A 24,659-nucleotide genomic window follows, 5' to 3' on the forward strand; every position below is an offset into this window, starting at 1 on the left:
GGAGGGGAACGGTGGATTCTTTCGATGACAGTTTTGCCCTCTGAGTCTAGTACTTTTGGGCAGTTTTCCTTGATGATTTCCTGGAAGATATTGTCCAGATTCTTTTCTTCATCATGGGTTTCTGGCAGGCCAATAAATCTTAAATTTTCTCTCCTGGATCTATTTTCCAGGTCAGTTGTTTTTCCAGTTAAATATTTTACATTTTCTTCTATCTTTTCATTCTTTAGATTTTGTTTGACTGATTCTTGTTGCCTCATTGAGTCATTAGTTTCTACTTGCCCAATTCTAAACTTCATCGTATTGTTTTCTTCAGTTAGCTTTTGCATCTCCTTTTCCATCTGACCAATTTTTCCCTTTAAGGAGCTATTTTCTCCATTTAATTTTTGTACTTCTTTTTCCATTCGACCAGTTTTCCCAGTTAGGTTTTGTGTTTCCTTTTCCATCTGATCAATTTTCCCAGTTAGGTTTTGGGTTTCCTTTTCCATTTGATTAACTCTTCCTTTTAGGGAATTATTCTCTCCAGTTAATTTTTGAACTTCCTTTTCCATTTGTTCAATTTTCCTTTTCAGAGTGATGTTCTCATCAGTGAATTCTTTTTTCATAATTTTAAAATCATTGGCCAGTTTTTCTTTTATTTTCTTCTTCAGATGTTCCAGGTAATCTAGTTGTGCTTGCGAGAAATTCATAGTCCCTTCTGAGGTTTCAGATGGAAGTACAGTCTCAGCTCTGACCTCTTTGGTGTTTGTGTTTTGGTCCTTATCCCCATAGAAAGATTCTATGGTTTTTTCACTTTTCTTCTGCTTTTTCCTATTCATGATGTTGGCTGAGTGTTGTAGCTTCTGGTTCTTTCAGTCAGAAGGTACAGATCTTTAAGTTGAGCTGATGTGTGTCTAGGCTAAAAGCAGGCTTTTGTTTTTTGTTTCCCAGATCAACCCTGGGGTTAGCTTGTTAGGTGTGTGGGAGGGGTGGTCCGGTCTCAGGAGATCTCCTCAGCTGACCTGAGGCAAAGGCAAGGTCAGGGGATGGTGATCCCAGCTTCCCTATTGTCTTCCCTTTTCCCCTGGAGGGCTGGGGCGCGCCTAGAAGCTAATGCGTGTTCCCACCCCTCCTGGGGCTTGTCTCCTGGTGCTGAGGCTTGCCTGGGTCTCAGTGCGAATTTTCTCTGCCCTGGGTCATCTGTCCTTCCAGATCGCCTCTGCCACAGTAGGAAGAATCCCCCTTTGCTATTTTTCTAGCCTCTGGTGTTATGAGACTATTTGCCCCCTTCTGCTGTTCCCGCTGATCCAGGATTTATCTGGGGAAGTATTTTATGGTTCTTTCACAGTCATCAGCGGGGAGGAGAGAGCATTTACTGATCACTCCGCCATCCTGGCTCCCGGAAGTTCAAGTAGGTGACTTACCGAAGTTTAGTCTTCAGGCTGAAGGTTTCAAGGGCTGCTGCGCTGATATCTGGTGCTCAGCGGCTCTCACCGGCTCGGTTTGGCTTGTCTCCTGCTCCGCTGGTTTCGCCCGCCACTCTCGGGCTTCTCAGGTCCCTTCCGCCCCGCTGTGCTGACCACGCTGCGCTGTGCGCTGGGGGCTTACCCCCACAGAACAGATCCTTCCCGTGGACCTTCCAGTCCAACCTGGGCTCTGAATCTGTCAAAGTCTGTCACCCACTGGATTCTATACCTCCAAAGTCTGGTCAGATTCTCCTTTCAGAGATATCCAGAGGAGTTTGTCCAGGAGCTTAGGTGAGTCGTTGCTTTCACTCCACCATCTTGGCTCGGCCCCCGATTTCAGAAAAATTAAAAGCAAAAGCAGACCTAATTAAAAGAGATAAGGGGCCTGGCCACCGGCTGGGAGGCAGGGTGGCCAAGGGAGGGAGCTGCACGCCCGCCTCTCCCAGGCCCATAATGCAAAGTAGTTGCTGCTACTGGCCGAATCGCACATCTGTCAGCGAGCCAGCCCTGTAGCAAAGTCCCTCAGATTGAAGATGGCATACATTGAAGAAAAAACCAACTGTGTTCTTTGGTTAGCTGAACTCAAGTCCACAACAGCTGTAAAAAGAAAATTTGCCTCCCTTTATAAGAGGGAAGTTCCCCACAGAAATTTAACTAACAACTGGATGAAAAAATTCAAGGAAACTGGCTCAATTCACGACAAGCCTAGGTCTGGGAAAGGTAGAGCAAGTGAAGAAACTGTGAAATTGAGAACATTAAATGAAAACTGAAATTTGAACAGAATCCCCAAAAATCAGTGCGCTGGGTATCTGCTGAATTGAACATTCCAAAGACCACTGTGCATAGGATACTAACTGTGAGGTCACACAAGTATGCTTACAAAGTTACAACTATTCAGATGCTGCAAGAAAATTGCTGGGCAAAGTTGTGTTCAACCTTTGTCACCGAAGAAGACCATCAGGATGATAATCCTGATGAATATCTGGTCACTGGATTCAGGTGGCTCTGGAGGAGAAGTGAAGCTGGTGACCTGCACAGCCCTCCCCCACTCAGAACAAAGTCACGTGCAGGTCGTGTCATCTTTTCTCTGATGGCATGATCTTCTTCGGCAACGAAGGATGAACACAATCCTGTGAGCAGACGCAGTTGGCTGAATGGGGACCCAGCTAGCTGTGTAACTCAGCTCCTCCTCTCCTGTCTGCCTCCCCTCCCCTTCTTCTCTCCAAAGGAAGGTAAATTTGGATGGCCAAAAGATGTCCAGTTGACTTGGGTTTTACTGGCTCCTTTCCTTTCTCTTTTCTTTTCCTTTCCTTTCCTGTCCCGTCTTGTCCTATCCTGTCCTGTCCTTTCCTGTCCTCTCCTGTCGTTTCCCAAAACCTTAAACCTACTGCACTCTGAAGCTGGGACGCCAATGGGCCCTTGCATAAGGGCTCTTCTGGAACCCTCCTAGCTTTAGAGTGATTATCAACAGTAACTGTTGCTGTTTCCCTCCCAGCCTGATGTCTTCCTTTTTGGCCTCATTAAAGGGGCCATGCCCTGGCTATGTAAGGTTAAACTTCTGTCAACTAATGAAATCAAAAATGGAAAATTCCAATGACCTTCTGGACAAATTGACCTTTTCGGATGCTGCCACTTTCCACATAAGTGGCATAATTAACCGTCATAATTGCTGTATTTGGGGCACAAAAAAGCCTCAGGAAGTCTGTAAATACAAGACAGATTCCCCAAAAGTTAATGTTTGGTGTGCCATCAGGAAGGTGTGCATTATTGGTCCTTTCTTTTTTGAAGAGTCTACAGGCAGTGGAGAATCCTACTTAGTAATGCTTCAGAATTTTTTCATTCCTGAGCTGCAGAGGTTACATCTGTTAAATAGCACCATCTTCCAACATGACGGGCCATCCTGCTACCATGTGATGCCTACACAAGTTTCTGGATGACAGTTTCTCAGATCAGTGGATTGGTAGAGGAGGTCCTCTTGAATGGCCATCTCAGTCACCAGATCTGTCTCCATTAGACTTTTTTTGTGGAGTTATATCAAAACTGTTGTATATGCATCAAAACCTTATTATTTGGATGATCTTACGGCAAGGATTACAAATGTGATTCTCTTAGTATGAGACTAAGCAGCAGCTAATGAAAGTTTTCACAAAGGTTGAAAAATGACTAGAACAATATATAACATAAGATGGTGGTTATATTGAATTTTAATAAGCATCAATATTTTAAATTATAAATTATTAACTTTTCAAATGTTTTTTGTAAGTTTGTGGCATGTATATTTATGAAACTATTAAAGCTTAAAACAGCACTAAGGTTTCTTGGACAACCTTGTATAATAGCTCTGTTGCATGATAATTCAACATGCTCTTAATGGCATTGCGTCAACGAACTCATTCAATTTATCTACCTTAACTTTTCATTGTATCTGAGGTCTGCCCACTTGGGACAAGCAAAATATGCTAATCATTTTCTGTTCAACCTTAAAATATTTGAAGACCCCTATTATGTGCTCATAATTTATTTTTATTATGTAATGTTGAGTTAAATTGGCTTTCCTAAAGGATGAACAATGAAATATCATCATGTGTATGGTTTAAATATTTTAATTATTAGGTAATAACTAAAACATGCTTTATTTTGAATTGGGTATTTAAATATTATAATTCCTCATGCTTCTGTGTGGGGATGGTTTGCATATGTATATGCTATTGATATGTAGATGTAGCTATAGCCTTCCTATTGATACAAAGTTGGTGTTAAAAAGAAGAGATAAGGAAGGAAATTATATCTTCTTAAAAGATACCATAGACAACGAAGCAATATCAATAATAAATATGTATGAACCAGGTGATATAGAATCAAAATTCTTAAAGAAGTTAGGTGAGTTAGAGGAAGAAACAGACAGTAAAACTATACTTGTGGGGGACCTCCATTATCTCCTCTCAGAACATGATTAATCCAACCAAAAATAAACACTAAAGAAACTAAGGAGGTAAATAGATTATTAAAATAGTAATATATGGCAGCCCTTTGGAGAAAACTGAATAGAAAGACAAAAGAATATACCCTTTTCTCAGGGGCACATAGCACATACACAAAAAGCTGACCATAAAAACCTCAAAATCAAAAGTAGAAAGGAAGAAATATTAAATATATTTTTTGTGATCATAATGCAATAAAAAATCACATTTAATAAAGGGCAATGGAAACAGAGATTAAAGTTAACTGGAAACAAAATAATCTAATTCTAAAGCATAAGTGTGTCAAAGAACAAATCATAGAAACAATCGATAATTTCATTAAAAGGAATGAGACCTATAAGACAACATGCCAAAATTTAAGGGGTACAGCAAAAGCAATACTTCAAGGAAAAGTCATTACTCTAACTTTTTACATCAACAAAATAGAAAAAGAACAAAATAAAAATTCCCAATTGAGTACCAAATCCCAGACTCTGAAAATTGAAGGTGAGATTAATAAGATTAAAAGTAATTTAAAAAACTATTGAGCTAATAAATAAATCAAAGATCTGGTTTTATGAAAAATAAAATAAACAATGAAAAAAACAATAAGACAGGTAAGTCATTTGTTAATTTGATTTTTTTAAAAAGAAAGAAAACCAGATTAAAACTATCAAAAAGGAAAAGATGAAATTAATTCATCACCAATGAAGAAATTAAAGTAATCATTAGGAAAGAGTTTGCCCAATTATATGCCAATAAATCTGACAATCTGAGCTAAATCAACTCATATTTATGAAAATATAAATTACTCAGATTAATAGTTCAGGAAACAGAATGCCAAATAAGCCCACTTTAGGAAAAGAAACTGAACAAATCATTAATAAACTCCCCAAGAAAAAAATCCCAAGAGTCAAATGGGTTCACAAGTGAAGTTAACCAAACATTCAAAGAACAATTAGTTGCAATACTATATAAACTACTTGGAAAAATTGGTAAAGGAGTCCTACCAAATTCCATTTATGACATAAATATGATGCTGATACCTAAACCAGGAGGAGCTAAAACAGAGAAATAAAATTATAGACCAATTTCCCTAATGAATATCAATGCAAAACTTTTGAACAAAATACTATCAAGGCAATTACAACAAAAGAGCACAAGGATAATGTAACTATGACCAGATGGGATTTATACCAGGAATGAAAAGTTGGTGCAGTATTATGAAAACTATCAATGCAATTGATCATATCAGCAACAAAACCAGTAGTAATCATATGAATATCTAAATAGATGCTGAAAAAGCTTTTGATGAAATACAGACCACATTCATTTTTAAAACCCTGGAGAACATAGGAATAAAGAGATCATTCCTTAAAATGATAAGGAGTATCTATCCAAAACCATCAGCAAGCATTATCTCTAATGGGGATAAACTAGAAGCCTTGTCAGTAAGTTTGAAGTGAAGCAAGGATGCCCATTACCAACATTATTATTCAATAGTGTACTAGAGATATTAGCTATAGAAGAAAATGGAATTGAAGTGAATTAGCATAGGCAGTGGGGAAACAAATTTATCACTCTTTGCACCTGATATGATGGTACACTTACAGAATCCAAGAGAATCAACTAAAAAACTACTTGAAATAATTAACAACTTTAGCAAAGTTGCAGGATATAAGATAAACCCACATAAATCATCAACAATACTCTGTAAGATCAAAAAAACCCAGTAGCAAGAGACAGAAAGAGAAATCCCATTCAAAATAACTGCAACAATACTAAATGCTTTGGAGTCTACCATACCCAGGAACCGTATGAACACACTTATAAAACATTTTTTATACAAATAAAGTCAGACCTAAAAAATGGGGGAAATATCAATTGCCCATGGGTAGGCTAGACCAACATGATAAAAATTACAATTCTGCCTAAACTAATTTACTTATTCAGTGCCATACTAACCAAATTACCAAAAATTATTTGACATTGGCTATGACTAATATGGAAATATAGTTACCTGGTAGGGCATGCATAATCCATAGCAAACTACTTATCAATTTTAGAAGAGGAAAGGCAAAGGAGTGGAGGGAGAAAAATCTGGAACTCAAAATCCTGTAAAATGGAATGCTAAAAATTAAGTTGACATGTGAGAAAAATTCTATAAAAAAAGTTAACATTCAGAAATGAAGACTCAAAAAAATACCACTCATCTTTTGAAATCTCAACTCAATGAAAAACCTAATCTATTACTCTTCAAAATTTGTATATTTTTATTTCATTAGGAACTGATTTTTCCCATTTGATTGGAATCTTTCCTTCTTTCAATTATCCTTAAAAATGATTCTGAAGGACCTTTATAATTGTATATAATTTGTCATAGATTTTTTTCTATAGGCATGTGCTCAGGTCTAGCCACTCCTCCTGAATCAGACTTGTAAGTACCATTGCCCTTGCCTGCCAGGGAAGAGAAGCAGACACTGAGCCGAACGAATTCACACCTTCCACTCTTGGTGTTAGTGGAAACAGAAAGATTCACAAAGTTCTGTTCTATTCCCTATCTGTTCATTGTCACTGGTCTTCATTTGCTATCCTCTTTCTCTTTCATTTTTTGCAAACTGTATTCTAAACCTGAGTTAATCTTTAGCCATAATAGTTCTCTTTCTGACAGAGATCATGTTTCTCCTCTGATTTCATTTCTGGTCTTCTCGTTGGGGCAACTGTTTTGTATTAATTAAACTTCTGAGAAATTACATATGTCTACTCCCTAACAAAGTGCTTACCATATAGCAGTGCTTAACTCATGATTGTAAAATGGACGATTGATATGTCCATTTCTCATATTGGGCAGTTGATACCTTGTATATTCATAAGAGGCAACAATTGTTGTAACCACTGTATGTTTTTCATCTTTATCTTTTTTCTCATTTGTATTAATTTTGACCTTTATTCCGGCTAGTCAATGATCTGAATGAACATAGACAACTAATTCAGAAATTATTCTAACAATGTTAATAAGTCATTTTTGTCTTTTAGGATAATATCAGTTCTGTTTTTTTTTTTAATTGTGGTGATATCAAACCAGTTACTTCCATGTAAATTTTAAAATCATACAAGACTCCATGACCCATACTACCCAAAGGGAAAACTGTGTCCAATAAATGAGTATCAGCATTAAGCTAGATGTAAATAGTGAGGCATTTGCTCACCTAAGGTGTTTGCCAATGCTATGTAGGATATCCTACACAAAATCCAAAGAGAACAGAGATTGTATATTATGGCAAAGGTTCCCAAATGCTCTTATTTGTGGATGACATTGTGCTAACTGTATCAAGCCTTAGAACATTAAGAAGATTCCTTGATGTCAAAAGAGATTGGTCTAAGAATCTACGCTGAAATAGTGGATGAAAAATAAATATTTCCTAGATTCCATGGAGGTCAAAGGGCAGCCCCATCTAATTGGTCTACCTACATCTTTGTAAATGTGTTTATATGTATAGAGATATACATAAACACACTGCTTGTATGGATACTGAAAAACAGCAGTTCACTGGGCTCATAATTATTGGGAAAAGGAGATCTAACTGGATCTCATTTGAGAAACAGCACTTCCAGTGACTCCACTGCCACAAAAGCTCATTTTATAAAAACCAATATTCGCTCAGGAATGCTATGTAGCCATAGTGATTTTTAAAATTCAAAAATCCAATAAACCAAAACATGATCTCAGAGGGATCAAAATTTGATAGTCAAAACACCATGGAAATACATGGTCAGTATAAGGAGGTTCAGGCAATAATGACATTGATATAGTAAGTGGTATGAGAGACATTATCAAAGACATGTATGGACAGAAAAAGAGGTGGGCTAATCTTGTATTGAAAATAAAAGCCAGAGAGCATTTTGGCTACACTGGTCCTCAAATATTAAGAGAACCAGTGCATTTCCTAGATATTCTATGAAGAACTTATGGAATGACAAGGATAAAAATCAAGAAGGTAAGGAAGGAATAAAATCTGAATCAGTGGCACAAGTATCCACAATAAGAAGATGAAAGTATTTCATCATATTATTATTGTTCTGGTCAAGGTTCATATTCTTAAGGAAAAACAAAAGAAGAAGGGGGAGAAAACACACTACAATTCACATGGGTGGCATGAACATTATTTCATAAAGAGAATCAACTTAATCACTAGAGTATAAAACTTCTATGGGATAACTTTAGATAAAAATCACTCATTAACAGTGGAAGACATGCCCACATGAACTGCATCTCTGCTGCAGAGTCATAAATAATATCTTATCTTTTTGTATTGAATATTTGTGGACATTTTCAGCCTTTCACAATGATAATCAATTTCAATTATTGCTGTTCACTAAGTGTAATATGATTTGTTGCTCTTATTCTTCTAGAAATGTTTCTCTTTTTTTGTTTTATTTCAAGCTTTAATTACCGTACCTTTGAAACCTATCCGAGGCATTCACATTTGCTCCATTCTTTAAGAAAAATTCTACCATATCTTGGTTATTTTCTGTAATTGCAAGCAAAAGTGGTGTATAGCCTTCCTGTAAAATCATATTAAAGATATAGTTACAGTATGCAAGAATTCTATGTATATTCCAATTCAGCTGAAGGCATTTTCTGAAAAGTCTGTGAACTTCTAATGGCATCTAAAGGAAGTATGGCAAAATGGAACTTTGGAGTGAGAAGAATGGGGCATATACCCTACTTCTGTTAATTCCTCTGTGATCATAAGCAAATTATTTCACTTCTCTAGGCCTTAGTTTCCTCATATATAAAATGAGAGAATGAAACTAGATAGCCGCTGGAATTCCTTCCAGGTATTAATTTGTGGTCAGAACAAAGAAAACCAGGATTTGCAAGAGACTTTCATATTATTTCAGGAGAATCTTCCTTTCTTGCTATCTTCATGTCATGATCAATTATTTGTCTGCATGCAGCCAGCCTTATTTCCTCAGTACTCTGCCAAGCTAAGGCCATACCCTGGTCAGTTTTAAAGTTGAGTAGGTCTCTTTACCCATTCACGTTAAGTTTAATAGCCAACCTCAAAACTCAAGAAAATCTTGCCTAGAAGTGGTTAAACCTGGAAGAAAGTCATTCTCCTGGCATTTTCCATCTCTTTCCAATGCTCCTAGTTCATGTTTTTTCTCTCTCAAGTGGCAGTGACTAAGAGTAAAACCTTTTTCTTAAAAATCAGGAGTTATGCAGTAACTCTAGAAAGGAAAAGATATACTTTTTAGGAAATAGAAAAAAAAACAAATCCACTTAAGAATTTGTTATGAAAATTCTGTGCCTATATAGTTTTATACTTAGTAGGAACAAATGTTAAAAAAGATAAAAAAAATTATGGCATTTTTACATGACAAATTAACACTGTGTTATCAAAGTAAATGTCTAAATGTAGAAAGACATTGTAGGCAAATATTGCATTCTGGGAAGCAGATCTAATATATCGTACAAAGAAAATTCTGGGGAGACATCTACAATGGAATGGAGAGCTAGCCTCAAAGTCAGTAAGACCTAGAAGCAAGGCCTGTTGCTGACCCACACATACTGGCTGGGTGACTACAGGAAGTCACTTAATTAACATTTCAGTATTCCAGGTCACTCCCTAAGATGGGATTTCTTAACTTTTTTTTTGTGTCATGGACTCTTTTCCTGAATAATGTTTTCAAATTCCCAAAATATATGGAATGCAAAGGATGCCAATTACATTGAAATAACTATAAATTTATTGTTGCTTTATTAAAGTTAATGTATTCCAGGTTAAGAATCCCCACTATAAGATTAAATCATAGAGCAGGCCCTGGTCTAGAGGGAGTTGCCTCATTAGGAGTTACAATGTGAATCTCCTACTCATCTCCCCTCCACCCTCCACCATTAGAAAATTCTAAAGGCCAATGAACTTTGACTTTAGAATCATTTTAAGTTATTTGCATTAAAGAAATGGTTCCAAGAATATATGAATTATAAAATATGTGAATTGAACTCTGCCTGATTATACATTTTAGCTCATAAAACACTATTATACAAGAGGTAAGCTTCTACCTTGTTTTTTGCTTCAATATCCATTTTATGTCTAAGCAGCTTTGCTGCTATGGCTATGTTCAGTCCAGAGGCTGCATAGTGAAGTGCGGTATTGTTGTTGGTGTCCACAAGAGTAGAATCAGCCCCATGTTCGAGCAGGATAACTGCACACTCCTCCTGTTGACATTGTACTGACTGTCAATAAAATAGAGCAAAAGAGACAGTAAATACTCCAAAATAAAATTCAGTATACTAAAACATCATCAGTGATATTTAAATAAGTTAGTAAACCATATTTTCTTAATCAAAGAGAGAAATCAAAATGCATTACATAGACCAGCATGGTTAACTAGTGCATACCTTAATTAAAGGAGTTAGACTGTCACTGTCACGAAGGTTTAATTTGCATTTTCTCTCTACTAAGAGAGACACAACATCTGGAAATCCATGTGCACAGGCTAGGTGTAAAGGTGTCCTATGGAAATGAGAAAACTATATGATTGCCTGATAATGTACTACAACAATCAAAATTCTTCAGTTACTACTTAGTGAGATCTCTAACATAAAATGTATTATTATTTTTATTCCTTAAGTGAAATCACTGTCAAAATTAATATGTGGCCACTATTGCCACCTGAAAAAAAATATAAAATATGTACTAGCTTTTATTGCTGGATATGATGGACAAACTGTCAGAGACAGAATAATAGCAGGTAAAGGAAGATTTCACTAGAAACTGGCATGGGAATTTTGCTGTTTCTGACCTCAGCTGCTTCACCTCTCCTTAGGTAACTTGAAGGCCTCCTGTATTTTGGGACTCACCACACTGATGCACCTATGTGCATATACCCCCCTAGCGTAGCCCACTGCAGCTCAGAATTCCTGAGTTCAAAAGATCAGCCAGCCTCAGCCTCACTGGTAGCTGGGACCACAGGTATGCATCACTGTGCCTGGCTATTAAGCCTAATAACAACTTCTTTCCACTAAAAGTATCCATAATTACAAAATATTGAGTAAAGCAGCTGCCTCAGAAAAACATTTACATATTTATATATTGTATATTTGCATAAACACATGTGCACATGTGTGTGCATTCTCCACTTAAGCCTTACTGCAATGCAGCATTAGACAGGTGAAGGAGCTCTGTGTTGCTACAGGCTATCCCAGAAGATTGCAAGTTTTGGTAGTTCTACCATGCTGCCAAGGTTTGAAATAAGAACCTAGTATATCTGCTGTCCATGGACCAATCTAATTAAGCTCATAAAGATATCACAAGGTTGGTCAAAGGAGGATGAATTGTTTATCAACAGCAAATCTAAAAGACCAGCTGTATTGTTCAGTCTTTTCAATCATGTTCGACTCTTCATGACCCCATCTGAGGTATTCTTGGCAAGGATATTGGAGTGGTTTACCATTTCCTTTTCCAGTTCATTTTACTGATGGAGAAACAAAGGCAAATAGGATTGAGTGATTTATCCAGGGTCACAAAGCTAGTAAGTGTCAGAGACCAGATCTGAACTTACAAAGATGAGTCTTCCTGACTCCAGGCCCAGCAATCTATTATCCCTGGCTAACCATCTACCAAGTCGTAAGGAGGTCATGATATGTATTGGTGGAGGGAATATCCACACCAATAAAATCATGTATTCCTGAAGTAATGTAGATCTCGATATTCATATATGTATAGTTTTCATTTTTTCACACTCTTCAGGACTCTCTTTTGGTCTTTTCCCTCGTGCCTTCTTCCAGATTGCCTCAGGTGGGTAGAGGTGAGAGATTTCTTCCTTCCCCATCCTCCCAGCTGCAATGATGATATGACTGGATGAAATCTGAGAAAGAAGGAAACTAGCATCTAGTAAGTGTCTGCTATGTCCCACACACTGTACTAAGCACTTTACAAATATTATCTCATTTGATCATTGTGATAACCTTGGGAAGTAGGTGCTATTATTAACCTTATTTCATAGTTGAGGAAATGGAGACAAACAGGGATTAAGTAACTTGCTCAGATCCACACAACTAGAAAGTGTTTGAGGTTGAATTTTAATTCAGGCCTTCTTGACCTTCAAGGCCCAGCACTCTATCCACAGTTGAAAATTTTTTTTGACAAGACAATATTATCTTAAATTACTAATTAAATAAAAGAGAAAAACAATATTGAATAATACTTTTGTATCTCTTAAAAATATTGGATGCTAATGCTTGAAGAAAAAAGTTTTTAGAAAATGGGGGAGATGACATGAAGCCTTTGATTATGGAGATTGTGAAAGGAACTTTATATCTTCATCTCTTAGCACAGTGTCACTTACATAGCAGACACTTAATATCTATTGACCAACTGTTCCTCACACATAGCACTCCATCTCCTGACACAAAGTGTCTTTACTGGCTATCTCCATGATTGGAATGCTGTCCCTCCTCGCTTTCATCTCCTGGCTTCCTTCAAGTCTCACCAAAGTCTCTCCATATACAAGAAGTCTTTCTAGATCTCTCTTAAAACTAGTGTTTGGGGGTGGGGGGGGTGGGGCGGGCGGAGCCAAGTGAGGCTGGTTCAATATTAGGAAAACTATAAGCATTATTGATCATATCAACAACAAAACTAACAGAAACTACACGATTATCTCAATAGATGCAGAAAAAGCTTCTGACAAAACACAACACCCATTCCTATTGACAACGCTGGAGAGCATAGGAATAAATGGAACTTTCCATAAAATAATAAGCAGTATCTACCTAGAACCTTCAGCAAGCATTATATGCAAAGGGGATAAGCTAGATGCATTTCCAATAAGATAAGGGGTGAAACAAGGATGTCCATTATCACCACTATTATTCAATATGGTACCAGAAATGTTAGCTGTAGCAATAAGAAAAGAAAAAGAAATCGAAAGAATTAGAATAGGCAAAGAAGAAGCTAAGTTATCACTCTTTGCAGATATGATAATATACTTAGAAAATTCTAGAGAATCAAGTAAAAAACTGCTTGAAATAATGAACAACTTTGGTGAAGTTGCAGGTTACAAAATAAACCCACACAAATTTTCTGCATTTCTATATATTAGTAACAAAGCCCAACAGCAAGAGATAGAAAGAGAAATTCCATTTAAGGCTAGGGTAGACACTATAAAATATTTGGGAGTTTACCTGCCAAAACAAACCCAGGGACTATATGAACACAACTATAAGACACTTTTCACACAAATAAAGTCAGATCTAAGTAAGAGGAAAAACATCAGTTGCTGTTGATAGGTTGAGCCAATATAATAAAAATGACAATTCTACCTAAATTAATTTATTCATTTAGTACCATACCAATTAAACTATCAGATAATTATTTTCTAGAGCTGGAAAAAAATAGTATAAAAAATCACCTGGAAGAACAAAAGGTCCAGAATATCAAGGGGACTAATGAAAAGAAATACTAGGGAAGGTGGTCTAGTGCTACCAGATCTCAAATTGCATTATAAAACAGCAATTATCAAAACCATTTGGTACTGGCTAAAAAACAGAAGGGTAGACAAGTGGAATATGCTAGGTACTCAAGACACAGTAGTCAATGAAGATAGCAATCTACTGTTTGATAAACCCAAGGACTCCAGCTTCTGGGATAAGAACTCACTACTTGACAAAACTTGCTGGGAAAACTGGATAAAAGTGCAGCGGAAACTAGGCATAGACCAATGCCTGACACCATACACAAGAATAAAATCCAAATGAGTACACGATCCAGGTATAAAGATTGATACCATGGACAAACTGGTAGAGCAAGAAATAGTGTATTTATCAGATTTATGGAGAAGGGAAGAATTTCTGACTAAAGAAGAGATAGAAAGCATTATGAAGTACAAGATGGATAATTTTGATTACATTAAACTAAAAAGTTTTTGCACAACCAAACCCAATACAACCAAAATTCGGAGGGATGTAGTATATTGGGAAGTAATTTTTACAGCTAATCTCTGGGATAAAGGCCTCATTTCTAGAATATATAGAGAACTGAGTCAAATGTACAAAAATACAAGTCATTCCCCAATTGATAAATGGTCAAAGGATATGAACAGGCAATTTTCAGAGGAAGAAATTAAAGATATCTATAGGCATATGAAAAAATGCTCTAAATCACTTTTGATTAGAGAAATGCAAATCAAAACAACTCTGAGGTACCACATCACACCTATTAGATTGGCAAACACGACAGAACAGGAAGATGATAAATGTTGGCGAGGATATGGGAGAGTTGGAACACTAATACACTGTTAGTGGAGCTATGAGTTGATCCAACCATTCTGGGGAGCAATTTGGAACTATGCCTAAAGGCTACAAAAATGTGCATACCCTTTGAGCCAGCAATAGGCTTCTAGGATTGTATACCCAAGAGATCATAAAAATGAAAGGGTCCCACATATACAAAAATATTTATAGCAGCACTCTTTGTAGTTGTCAAAAACTGGAAATCAAGGGGATGCCCATCAATTGGGGAATGGCTGAATAAATTATGGTATATGAATTTAATGGAATACTATTGTGCTATAAGAAATGATGAACAGGAAAACTTCAGAGAGGCCTGACAAGACTTACATAATCTGATACTGAGCAAAAGGAACAGAACCAGGAGAACTTTGTGCACAGCAATGACCACAGCAAAGTGTGCGAGAGGTTTTTCTGGTAGACTTGGAACTTCACTGCAATACAAGGACTTAAAAAAATTCCCAGTGGTCTTCTAAGGCAAAATGCCTTCCACATCCAGAGAAAGAGCTATGGAATTCTATCATAGAATGTAGCAGGTCATTTTGTGTGTGTGTGTGTGTGTGTGTGTGTGTGTGTGTGTGTGTGTATTGCATTTTGGTTTGCTAGATGATTTCTCCTACTCATTTTAATTCTTAAACACAGCACGACTATAGTGAAAATGTATTTAATAGGAATGTATGTGTAGAACCTATACAAAACTGTATGCTGTCTTGGGAAGGGAGAGGAGAGACAAGGGGGAGGGAGGGGAAAATAATAATCTAAGTTATATGGTAGCTATTGTAGAACACAGAAAATAAATAAAATTAGTTAATTAATAAAAAAATTGTAAAAAAAAAAAAAAGGGAAAGACAGAAAAAATAAATAAAAAAAAAACTAGTGCTTTCCCTCTGGGACTACTCCCAGTGTATCTTGTATGTATCTTGTTTATACAAAATTGTTTTCACCTATGTTATCTTACAATCTTTCTCTCCTCTCCACTGCATAATATTTCAATATACATGCTAAAGCTCTCATACTTCACAGTTCCCCAACTTTCTCTTTTCCTATGATCCACTTCTCCATCCTATCTCAGCCAATTCCAAAGATGGTTGCACCTTTGATTACCCAGAAATGCACCACTGCCATACTTGCACATTCTTAATTTCTCTTAATCTGATCAGTCTATTGTCATTCTACCTCTTCCTCTGCTTTGCAAACCTAAACTGTTTTTCATCTACACCAAGACCTCTAATCTTAGGCCATAACTCCTGTAGCTACACTCTCCTTTCTCCATCTGGACTCCTTGGTGAACCATTCAATATGCTTTTTTCAAGTCTACACTGTCTTCCCTTGAGTCCCTTGCCCCTCTTATCATCTAGTCAATTCTTTCCTGCCATCCCTCAACCTTGAATCACTCCTACCATGTACTGCCATTGCTCCTAACCACATACTACTCAATAAAGGTGGAGAAAATCATGGAACTAGGTTCACTACAAATTTATGTTATATAATCTCAAATGGGCTCTTGCTGCTACAAGGCAGTCCTTTTATATCTATCTCCCTACTACAGCAGCTCTTCCAAACCTTTTTCTTATTCCTCAAACCTCCTGTGGTTCACTCTGCACCTTCTCAGCTAAAAATCTTGCTTATAGTTTAGTGAAAAAGTTGAGACCATAACCTGGGACCTCCCTGTTCCCCCCTCCTCATCTAACCTCATCCAAATGCCTTCTGCCACTATCTCCTCCTTTACCCATCTCAGATGAAGAGGTGGTCCTTCTCCTTGCCAAAGAAACTCCTCTACATGTACAAGTGATATCATTCTATCTTATCTACTTCAAGTTTGTCCCTTCTATCATTCCTATTCTCACTTATCTTCACTCTTTCCCTGCCTACTGGCTACTTCAGTGCTTGCCTACAAATGTGCCCATCTTCTCCTCCATTCCCAAAAAACTTCACTTGATCAATCTGTCCCCATTATCATCCCACATGTCTCATGTCTTTTCTGCCTAAATGCTAAGAGCTTCCAAACTCTTCCAATGCTCTCTTAACGGTGGAATGGAACACCATTTTCTCAATTCCCATCTTTCTTGACTTCTCTGAAGCCTTTCAAACTAGGACCCTCTTCTCCTTGATATTCCTTTCCCTCTAGGTTTTGTAGCACTACTCTTTCCTGGTTCTCTTCCTATGTATCTCATCCTCTCCTTCTCAGTCTCACTTGCTGATTACCTCCTAGAATGTAGGGACAATCCCCACTCCCCTCCTCCATTTCTTTATATCTGATGTGTTTAGCTGGGTGCCTGACATATACAGAAAATGCTTAATGAAGGCAGAAATTAATTTTCTGCCTTGATGCTTTTACACTCCACACATCATGGCCATATTTCACCAAATGGGGCAGCTGGGTGCCCCAATGGATAGGAGTGCTGGGCCTGGAGTCAGGAAAACTCATCTCCCTGAGTTCAAATCCGCCCTCAGATACTTAGTTTTGTGGCCCTGGGCAAGTCACTTGATCATGTTTACCTCAATTTACTTATCTGTAAAAGAAGCTGGAGAAAGAAACGGCAAACCACTCCAGTATTTGTGCCAAGAGCATCCCCCAAACGCCTTGACGGAGAATCGGGCACAACTGAAAGACTCCAAGAAACATTTCACTAGAAGAGGGGGAATGTGCTCCCACCTTGGCATTTAGAAAGAGTAAGTCAGCCGGGCGCTGGCTAAAAGTAGAATTAAGGAGTTTCCCCTACATTAAAAACAGGCAGGCAGGATGGTGAGAAGACGCCAGTGGTCAGGACTTGGGATCCAATCTCCAGGAGGCTGAGCCCGTCCTTGCCCTGTCCCAGGTGCTGAGGGGAAGAGCTCTGCCCAAGGGCTAGCCGAGGTACCCACGTGGAGGGAAGGCGGGGGAGGGGGATGCCTTAGGCTGCCCCTGGGGGGAGGGGGCTTCCCTTCTCTCTCCCCCGCCGCCCTCTCACCGGTTCTCCTTATCCAGATCGTCCACGCTTGCCAGGCCGAGCAGCAGCAGCTGCTGCACCTTCGCCACGTCCCCGATCGCGGCAGCTTTGTGGATCTTCCCGAGCTCCTTCATTTTGACGACGTATCCGGCTTGGGGGCCGAAGGGTCGGACCCCGCTGTCCCTCCGGGGATGGGGGGAGAAAGAGGACCGACCTGGGGACAGCTCTCTCCTGCTGCCGAAGTTGAAAATCTTTTTCATTCTGGCGGCCTTCAGAGCGAGGGGTTCTCCCTTGCCCTCTCAGCCTTCTCAGGGCTCTCGCCTCTGCTTCAGTAAAAGGCAACTGTGGAGGCAGAAGGTGAAGGAACTCGGGATCGGGCAACGGTTATCAACCGTTCAGCCCTCGAAATCGTTGTACCCTAGCAACGCGCCCGCGGCGACAAGACGGAACTGCGCATGCGTTTGCTGATCGCCCGGGTCACGCGCATGGGCCCCGCGGTAGGCACGCACGGGCCAGTGCGCATGTGCCAGGTCAGTTAGCTCTCTGTGGGAGGAGTCCAAAGCTCGAGATCGCGATGGTGGCTTCCTGGTAATTTTCTTCTGTCGTTCTTTATTAGATTAAGTTAATTCTACTCGTGTTCATATTGATTATATAACGTATTACTATTACCATTCCACTCCATAATATGTATAAAGAGATAAGCCAATCAGATAGCTTTGCGAATTGTCTTGTTTTGTCTGTTTCTAGTTCAAGTGAATTGCTTACGTGCCACAGAAAGGGGAGGACTAGGAACCTGCACCTCCTCGGACCTTTATTCTGTTTTCTGTGTGACCGTGCAACAGCGAACTGTACTAGAGTTGTGTGCAATCCTGACGTCGCGTAGGTTGCATGAGAGTCTAGCTCTTGCCCTCAGGTCGCTTGATGTCCTGCCCCACGGGAGGCTCAGGAGAGGGAGCAGCCTCCAAGCCCACGAAGCGTGGTTCTCCTACTTGGCTGTGAATTTCACCTCCTCGTGTCTTGTCTGCGGTAGGAAAGGAGCTTGGGGGCCAGGTGCCAGCTCTCCAGCTTTGAGTGGATTAAAGCTCTACGCTTTTTAAATCCACCTTGGTGAAATTTTTCCTGATCATCCCTAAGAGGGAGGAGAACTAGAGACTTCGTTCTGTAGGAATTTAGCTTACTTTTTCTCACGCTCCACTTTAGGAAAGACCGTTTTATCTTGCAGGATGGCGTAGCATTTTTGCCTTAATTACATTTTAATGGGGAGAAACAATGAAAAAGTAATAATAAGATAGTTACTAGGTACTGGGTATGTATTGTGCGCTATACTGATGCCTTACTCTAAAATTCATCATCCCCTCAGTTCTCAGTTTGTGTAGACAACGTGAACGCTGCTTCAGGTCTTAGCAAGTTCGAAAGACAGGATGGAGAGCTGGTCTTTACAGTGAGAAGTCATGGGTTTGAAACCCATTTCTGGTGCCCACTGGGTGGTTGACTCTTCACAGTTGCTTAACCTTTCACTGCCTTAAGTTACTAACTCTTAAGACTATAATTACAGCAAAATTGCCTGTCTCTGTCAGTGGAGGTAATTTTTCTTTCTATGAGTTCCATACAGTTAAAATCTCATATCTGGTTGAACATATCTGGCAGCTTCTTGTTGGATGGATTGGAGAAAGGTTTGAGAATGGTTATGAATCACGTAATAAAATAGTGCATCCAGTGGAATGGGCAAATGGTCACTTCTTAATTGCTTTCCTTAGACTAGTGTGATAGGTTGATAGAAAAAAAGTACTTGTTTCATGGCCCATCTGAGTATCTTTATTTTATTTTGAGGGAGAAGCTCGGAAGAAATAACAGGCATACATTCTACAACATTAGTTTTTTGTTTTTGTTTTTAGCATCACTCCCCAGAAAGGCTTGAGAAGAAAAAATATATTGGTTTGCAACTCATCAGCCTCTTCCTTCTAGGGATTGTAGAGGTCTATGCAAGGTATATTATTTCTGCAAATCTTGCCCATGGAGAAGAGCAAGAAATGTGTTATGTCATACTAAACAGAGCAATCTCTAGATCTGCCCTAACTTATGGAATAGACCAAGCAGGTCATGCTGTGTCACGCTAAATGTGGCAGTACTATAGTTCTAAACATTCCATCTGTGAAGTATGTGGAGAGAAAGATGAAACAAAGATAATGTTTCTTAATCTACCTACATAAAAAAGCCCAGATTAATCCTATAATGTCCTGTAATTAAAGCTATAATATCATAGTGATGTTATGATGTCAGTATGAAAGAGTATGCTGGTGTAGTGGCTGATGTAAACAAATCGCTGAAAGATATGATACTTGAGGAAGACCTCTTTCTACCCTCAGAGCCTTGATACTTAAGACACTTATCTTTAGAATAATTCCATTTGTATAATGGATCCTTGTCATGTCTCAAAAAACACATTGTGGTAAAGCTTCATAAATTATACTTTTAATATTAATGTCACATACTGGTATTTATGTTTTAATGGCCTTTTACTTCTTTCTCCAGTAGAGTCACAAAGTTCCCTAGGAGAATCTATAAGCAGGTAAGCTTCATAGCAGGTTAATATTTCTTTTAATTAATTAGTTCACATGGACCATCCTCCAATGGGTGTTTCTATCCAAGCACCCCCCAGAATAACATATCTTTGATTTAACCAATTCCAACCATCACATTAACTCGTTTTTACTTTATTATGTTGTATAGAATTATGTTTATTAAACATCATCTTAGTGTATTTATGTATTAAGCATATTGGTGACTGTTGTGTGTTAAGAGAGTTGCCTGGGAACAGTGAGAGATTAAGTGACGTGCTTGGGCTCATAAAACCAGTATGTGACAAAAGAAGAATTTAAGTCTAGTATATTTTTACTCCCAGACCTACTCCCTATCCACAGTCCCCTAAGAGAGCTATTAATAAATTGTAGTTAGATGGATGAAGAATGACCAAGTTGTGTTCTTCCATATGGCCACAGTATGTATTAGCTACCTGGGATGGTTTCCTAATAAGCCTTTTAAGGCATATCTACAAATGTGTATCTTCTTATACTTGTGGAAATTTATCTAAGTGCTCAGGGGTTTTCAGCCAGGAGTGGGGATTAGTTACTGGGGACAGGGTCCTAAGTTAGACAGGAAGTGGTAATAGAAATTTCTCAGCAAGAAGGAGAGAAACAATAGAAAGAAGATGGAAGTGGCTTCTGCTTGGTGCACTTGTGAACAACAGTGATAGAAAGCTGCTTCTCACATTGAGACTTTGAAAGAACATTCCATTTCCCAATTTGAGATATCCAGGCAAACTGGCATTGTATCTGAGAAGAATTGGCAAGCCTGTCAAAAGGACATCATTTCCCTGGAGCTGCCAGGGAGGCACATAGACATGGTCATGCATTAGCTGTAAAGACCACTAACTGGAGCAACTAAGGACTAACTATTTCATTTTCAGTGAGTTCGTCTTGACACAGCACAAGTTATTTTGCAGTGAGTAACCTGCAGATTTTGTGCTTTCTTTGAGTTGCTGCCAGTGACAAAAGTTAGTCTTAATGTATAAGAAGGTGAAAAAGACTGGAGAAAAGCCTTACCACTCTCCAGATGATGAAGTAGAATAAAGTATTCCGAGAAATTGTACAGAGTTTTCGAAAAAATAAAGAAAAAAAGAACTTCCAATAGGCAAAGGGGAAGAGAATGAGTGTGCCAGGAGGTTGGTGGGAAGAGTCATGTGACACAGAGAAGCTGAATATTTGGAGCCTTTCTTCTTTTGTCCAAAGGAGATTGTGTGAAAAAGGGAGCAGGAGCAGGACCTGAACTTCAGGAGAAGGAATTGTGAGGATGATTGGCAACCCTTTACAATTTTGAAAAACATCAGATATTGAAAGTTAATAATATGAAGAATTTCAGGAGGACTTGAGAAATTGAAGTGACTTGAACTGAAGGAGAAAGTCTCCACCTTAAGAAGGAAAAGAAAGTGAAAAAAGGAGAAGGATATGAAGAGGTGGAAGAGGATATAAAGAAGACAATGTGAAGGTTATGAGCAGGAGGTGGAGATGGAATCATACTGAAGGAGAAGTAGAAGAAGGATTTAAAAAGACAAGACCAAGTAATTAAAACAAATTGGCAAGTTGAAGACGAAAAAGGAAATTGGGCATGCTTATCAAAAAATCAAGAAGAGCTAAAAAAGAATAAAAAGCTGTCTTGGTATTAACAAATCCTAAGGAGCTGAGATGAGTGCATTGGAAGTAGTGGATAGGGAGTAGGTCTGGGAGTGAGGATAAACTGGGTTCAAGTTCCCCCTTTGTCACATAGTTGTTTTGGGGACCTAACCAAGTCATTAAATCCTTCAGTGTTCCTGGGCAGCTCTCTGACACAGAACAGTTGCTAATCTATGTTATTTCCTCCCTGGACGTTCCCTGCACCAGTGAAATCATAAGTCATACACCTGACCCTCCTTGAATCCACACCCCCACCCCAACTCCTCAAAAGGTGAGTAGAGTAAGAACCCTGGAGTTAAAACTCCCTGAAAGCAGTTGTAAGTGCTACCAGCTAGAAAGGTAAACACTAACAATTTTACCTCTTGCACTTATGGGGAACCAGATAAAATTTTTAATCACCTGCATTAATGGGAAAAGTGATGCGAATTAATTGGTAGTAGATAAGCAGATGGACATCCCAAGCAAAAAGACATCATGAGTACTTAATTTGCTCTGCAAATGGTTTCTATTCTCTTCTATAATATTATCTGACTAGATTCATCAGCGATTATATTACATCCAGGAATAGTTGCTCTTGTAATAAGTACCTTTATGAGATTGGAATATATAACCTACTCACATATCTAGAAGGCAGCTAGGTGACACTGTGAGTAGGGCACTGAACTTGGAATCAGGAAGACTCATCTTTAATGAGGTCAAATCTTGCCTTAGACATTTACTAGCATGGTGGCCCTGGACAAATCAGTTTCCGTATCTGTAAAAAATGACTTGGGGAAGGAAATAGCAAACTATTCTAGTACCTTTGCTAAGAAAACTGCAGCGGAGTCATAAAGAGTCAGACATGACTGAAACAACCAAAGAACAATAAATACATGTCTTATCTAGAGTTGAAATCTGCAGACGGTAACTTCAAGAAAAATGAGAGACTCGCTGTGAAAGTGTTTGTCAGAAACTACTAAGAAAGGTACAGAGAGTAATGACGTTCTCCAAGTACATTGCAGTTTTTTGGTGATTGTGTGATTTGTAATGTCCCATTGTGTTAATCTGTCAATGTTAGAGGAGTATAAAAATAGGAAGTGAGATTAATATGGAGGATAAACCAATTGGTGGCTTCTGTAACATTTTCTTGTCTGCCAAATTGAATTTTGAAGTAGGAATAGTTTAAATACCCTTCTCTATTAAGTAATCTAATCCTTTGTAATATATCATTTGGTGGTAAAGCACTGACAGCAACTAAAAAGCCTTTTTGATGATTCTCTTCTGGAAATAAAGCTACTCATTCTTGTGTCTGTGTGTGTTTTTTAAAGACATTCTGACAAACCTGGAACTGATTATTCTTGGCCAACCATGGATGAAGAAGAAATAGATTTTAGTACTAAGGTAAAGTTTCTTTATGGAATTATTTCCTAGCGTTAAATTTCAGTTTGGTGAGTGCTTTGCTTTGTAAAAAAAATTTATTGTAAGCATAATAACCATCAACAAAAAGAAACAAAAAGTAAAATTTTAAGCAATATCCTTCATATTTAACATCAATGCATTCGGAGCCAAATAAGTTAAAAGTAAAAAGGTTTTTGTTTTCTGTCAGGCTTTAGATTTCTTTCAAGTTTCTCCACCTCTAGTTTGTTACTTTACTGAAAATTTAGGTAAATTTAGGTAAAATCAATGTGTGTACAATTTATTGTCTGCTGATATTGCTATCACTTTCCATATTTCCTTCTAAGCTTTGTATTCATCTGCACACTGGAAAGAGTATTTGATTTGGAGGCATAGGAGCTGGCTTCATATCCCATCAATGCCACTCTTAAATATATGACCTTGGGGAAGTCCTTGTTTCTTCGATGATATTTTAGATCTCTTCTAATTCTAAATCCACGATCTGTTATATAATGCCGAGTGTAGAGATTGCTTCCAATTTTTTAACTATTACAAAAAGAGCAGCTCTGACTATTTTTGTACAGCTAGGTCTGTTTTTCCTTCGTGTGCTCTTTTTAGGATGAATTCATAGCAGTGGAATCATAGCAATGAAATCAAAAGATATGATCACTTGTATGACTCTTGTATGTTTTCCTCTCAAATATTTGTGCTAATGTGCAGTTCCACCAGTGGTGTATTAGAATTTCTCACAACTCCACCAATTTACAGTTTTTGCAGTTTTTGACATTCTAGTGGATATAGTAAACTTGTGTTGATTTACATTTTCCTGATTATTGGGAAATTGGAACATTTTTCATGAATTAATTAATATTTTTATTCAGCCATTGCTTCATTTGGAGGTACTTTACCAGATTTAGAGATATGTATCAGATATAGTCAGTCTTCAGTTTTGTGGAGGTAACATTCCTAGAAAATGCCACAAAACTCAAAAGCTTGAATGTATATACTTTGTGTATATATTGGACACACGTATGGGAATAGGGGTTACATTCCCATAACCACTAGAGATTGCTGAAAATGCCATTTCTAATCTAGTTTAGCCCACTACTCTTTAGACTAATTTTCTGCCATACCCCTCCAGGTGGATACCTTTCCTTTGCCCCTTTTCAGCCTTCTTTTTACATACTGTTTTCTCATTAGAATCTCAACTCCTGGAGAGGAGGGACTGACTGCCTTTCCTGTTGCTTATATTGGTATTCCCACCCTGTCTGACACATACCAAATTCTGAATAAGTTTCTTTTTGAAGCTATAAAATCTTGTCCAATTTTATTGTAGTATGATTTGTAAAGGTTGTGTTTAGAATTTGTCTTTAAAAAAATTTCCATTTCTGTGTGTCCTAATCTACTTAAAGTTCTTTATGATAATG

At 38.2% G+C, this 24,659-nt stretch overlaps 2 protein-coding genes across 17 annotated transcripts in view; one reads left to right on the forward strand and one right to left on the reverse strand.

Moving 5' to 3' along the window:
* Nucleotides 1-18,095, reverse strand: part of LOC140533324 (ankyrin repeat domain-containing protein 26-like) — a 96,951-nt gene extending 78,856 nt beyond the window's left edge. For 3 of the 5 annotated variants that reach the window (XR_011976877.1, XM_072652939.1, XM_072652940.1), the window contains exons 1-4: nt 17,651-18,095; nt 10,812-10,926; nt 10,473-10,646; nt 8,862-8,968 (exon numbers count right to left, since the gene is read on the reverse strand). Coding sequence is in view for 4 of the 5 variants with exons in the window: in XM_072652939.1 (XP_072509040.1) it covers nt 8,862-8,968; nt 10,473-10,646; nt 10,812-10,926; nt 17,651-17,889 (635 nt within the window). In the remaining variant the exon portion in view is untranslated. The remainder of the gene's footprint in view (nt 1-8,861; nt 8,969-10,472; nt 10,647-10,811; nt 10,927-17,650) is intronic. The other 2 variants (XM_072652938.1, XM_072652937.1) reach the window with 2 other exon arrangements.
* A 51-nt stretch (nt 18,096-18,146) lies between these two features.
* Nucleotides 18,147-24,659, forward strand: part of LOC140533323 (ankyrin repeat domain-containing protein 26-like) — a 78,588-nt gene continuing 72,075 nt past the window's right edge. For 9 of the 12 annotated variants that reach the window (XR_011976875.1, XR_011976876.1, XM_072652925.1 and 6 more), the window contains exons 1-3: nt 18,147-18,217; nt 20,162-20,198; nt 23,166-23,238. Coding sequence is in view for 6 of the 12 variants with exons in the window: in XM_072652925.1 (XP_072509026.1) it covers nt 23,206-23,238 (33 nt within the window). In the remaining 6 variants the exon portion in view is untranslated. The remainder of the gene's footprint in view (nt 18,218-20,161; nt 20,199-23,165; nt 23,239-24,659) is intronic. The other 3 variants (XM_072652927.1, XM_072652933.1, XM_072652931.1) reach the window with 3 other exon arrangements.

The sequence above is a fragment of the Notamacropus eugenii genome, chromosome 3 (assembly GCF_028372415.1).
Source record: "Notamacropus eugenii isolate mMacEug1 chromosome 3, mMacEug1.pri_v2, whole genome shotgun sequence".
Taxonomy (NCBI): Eukaryota; Metazoa; Chordata; class Mammalia; order Diprotodontia; family Macropodidae; genus Notamacropus; species Notamacropus eugenii.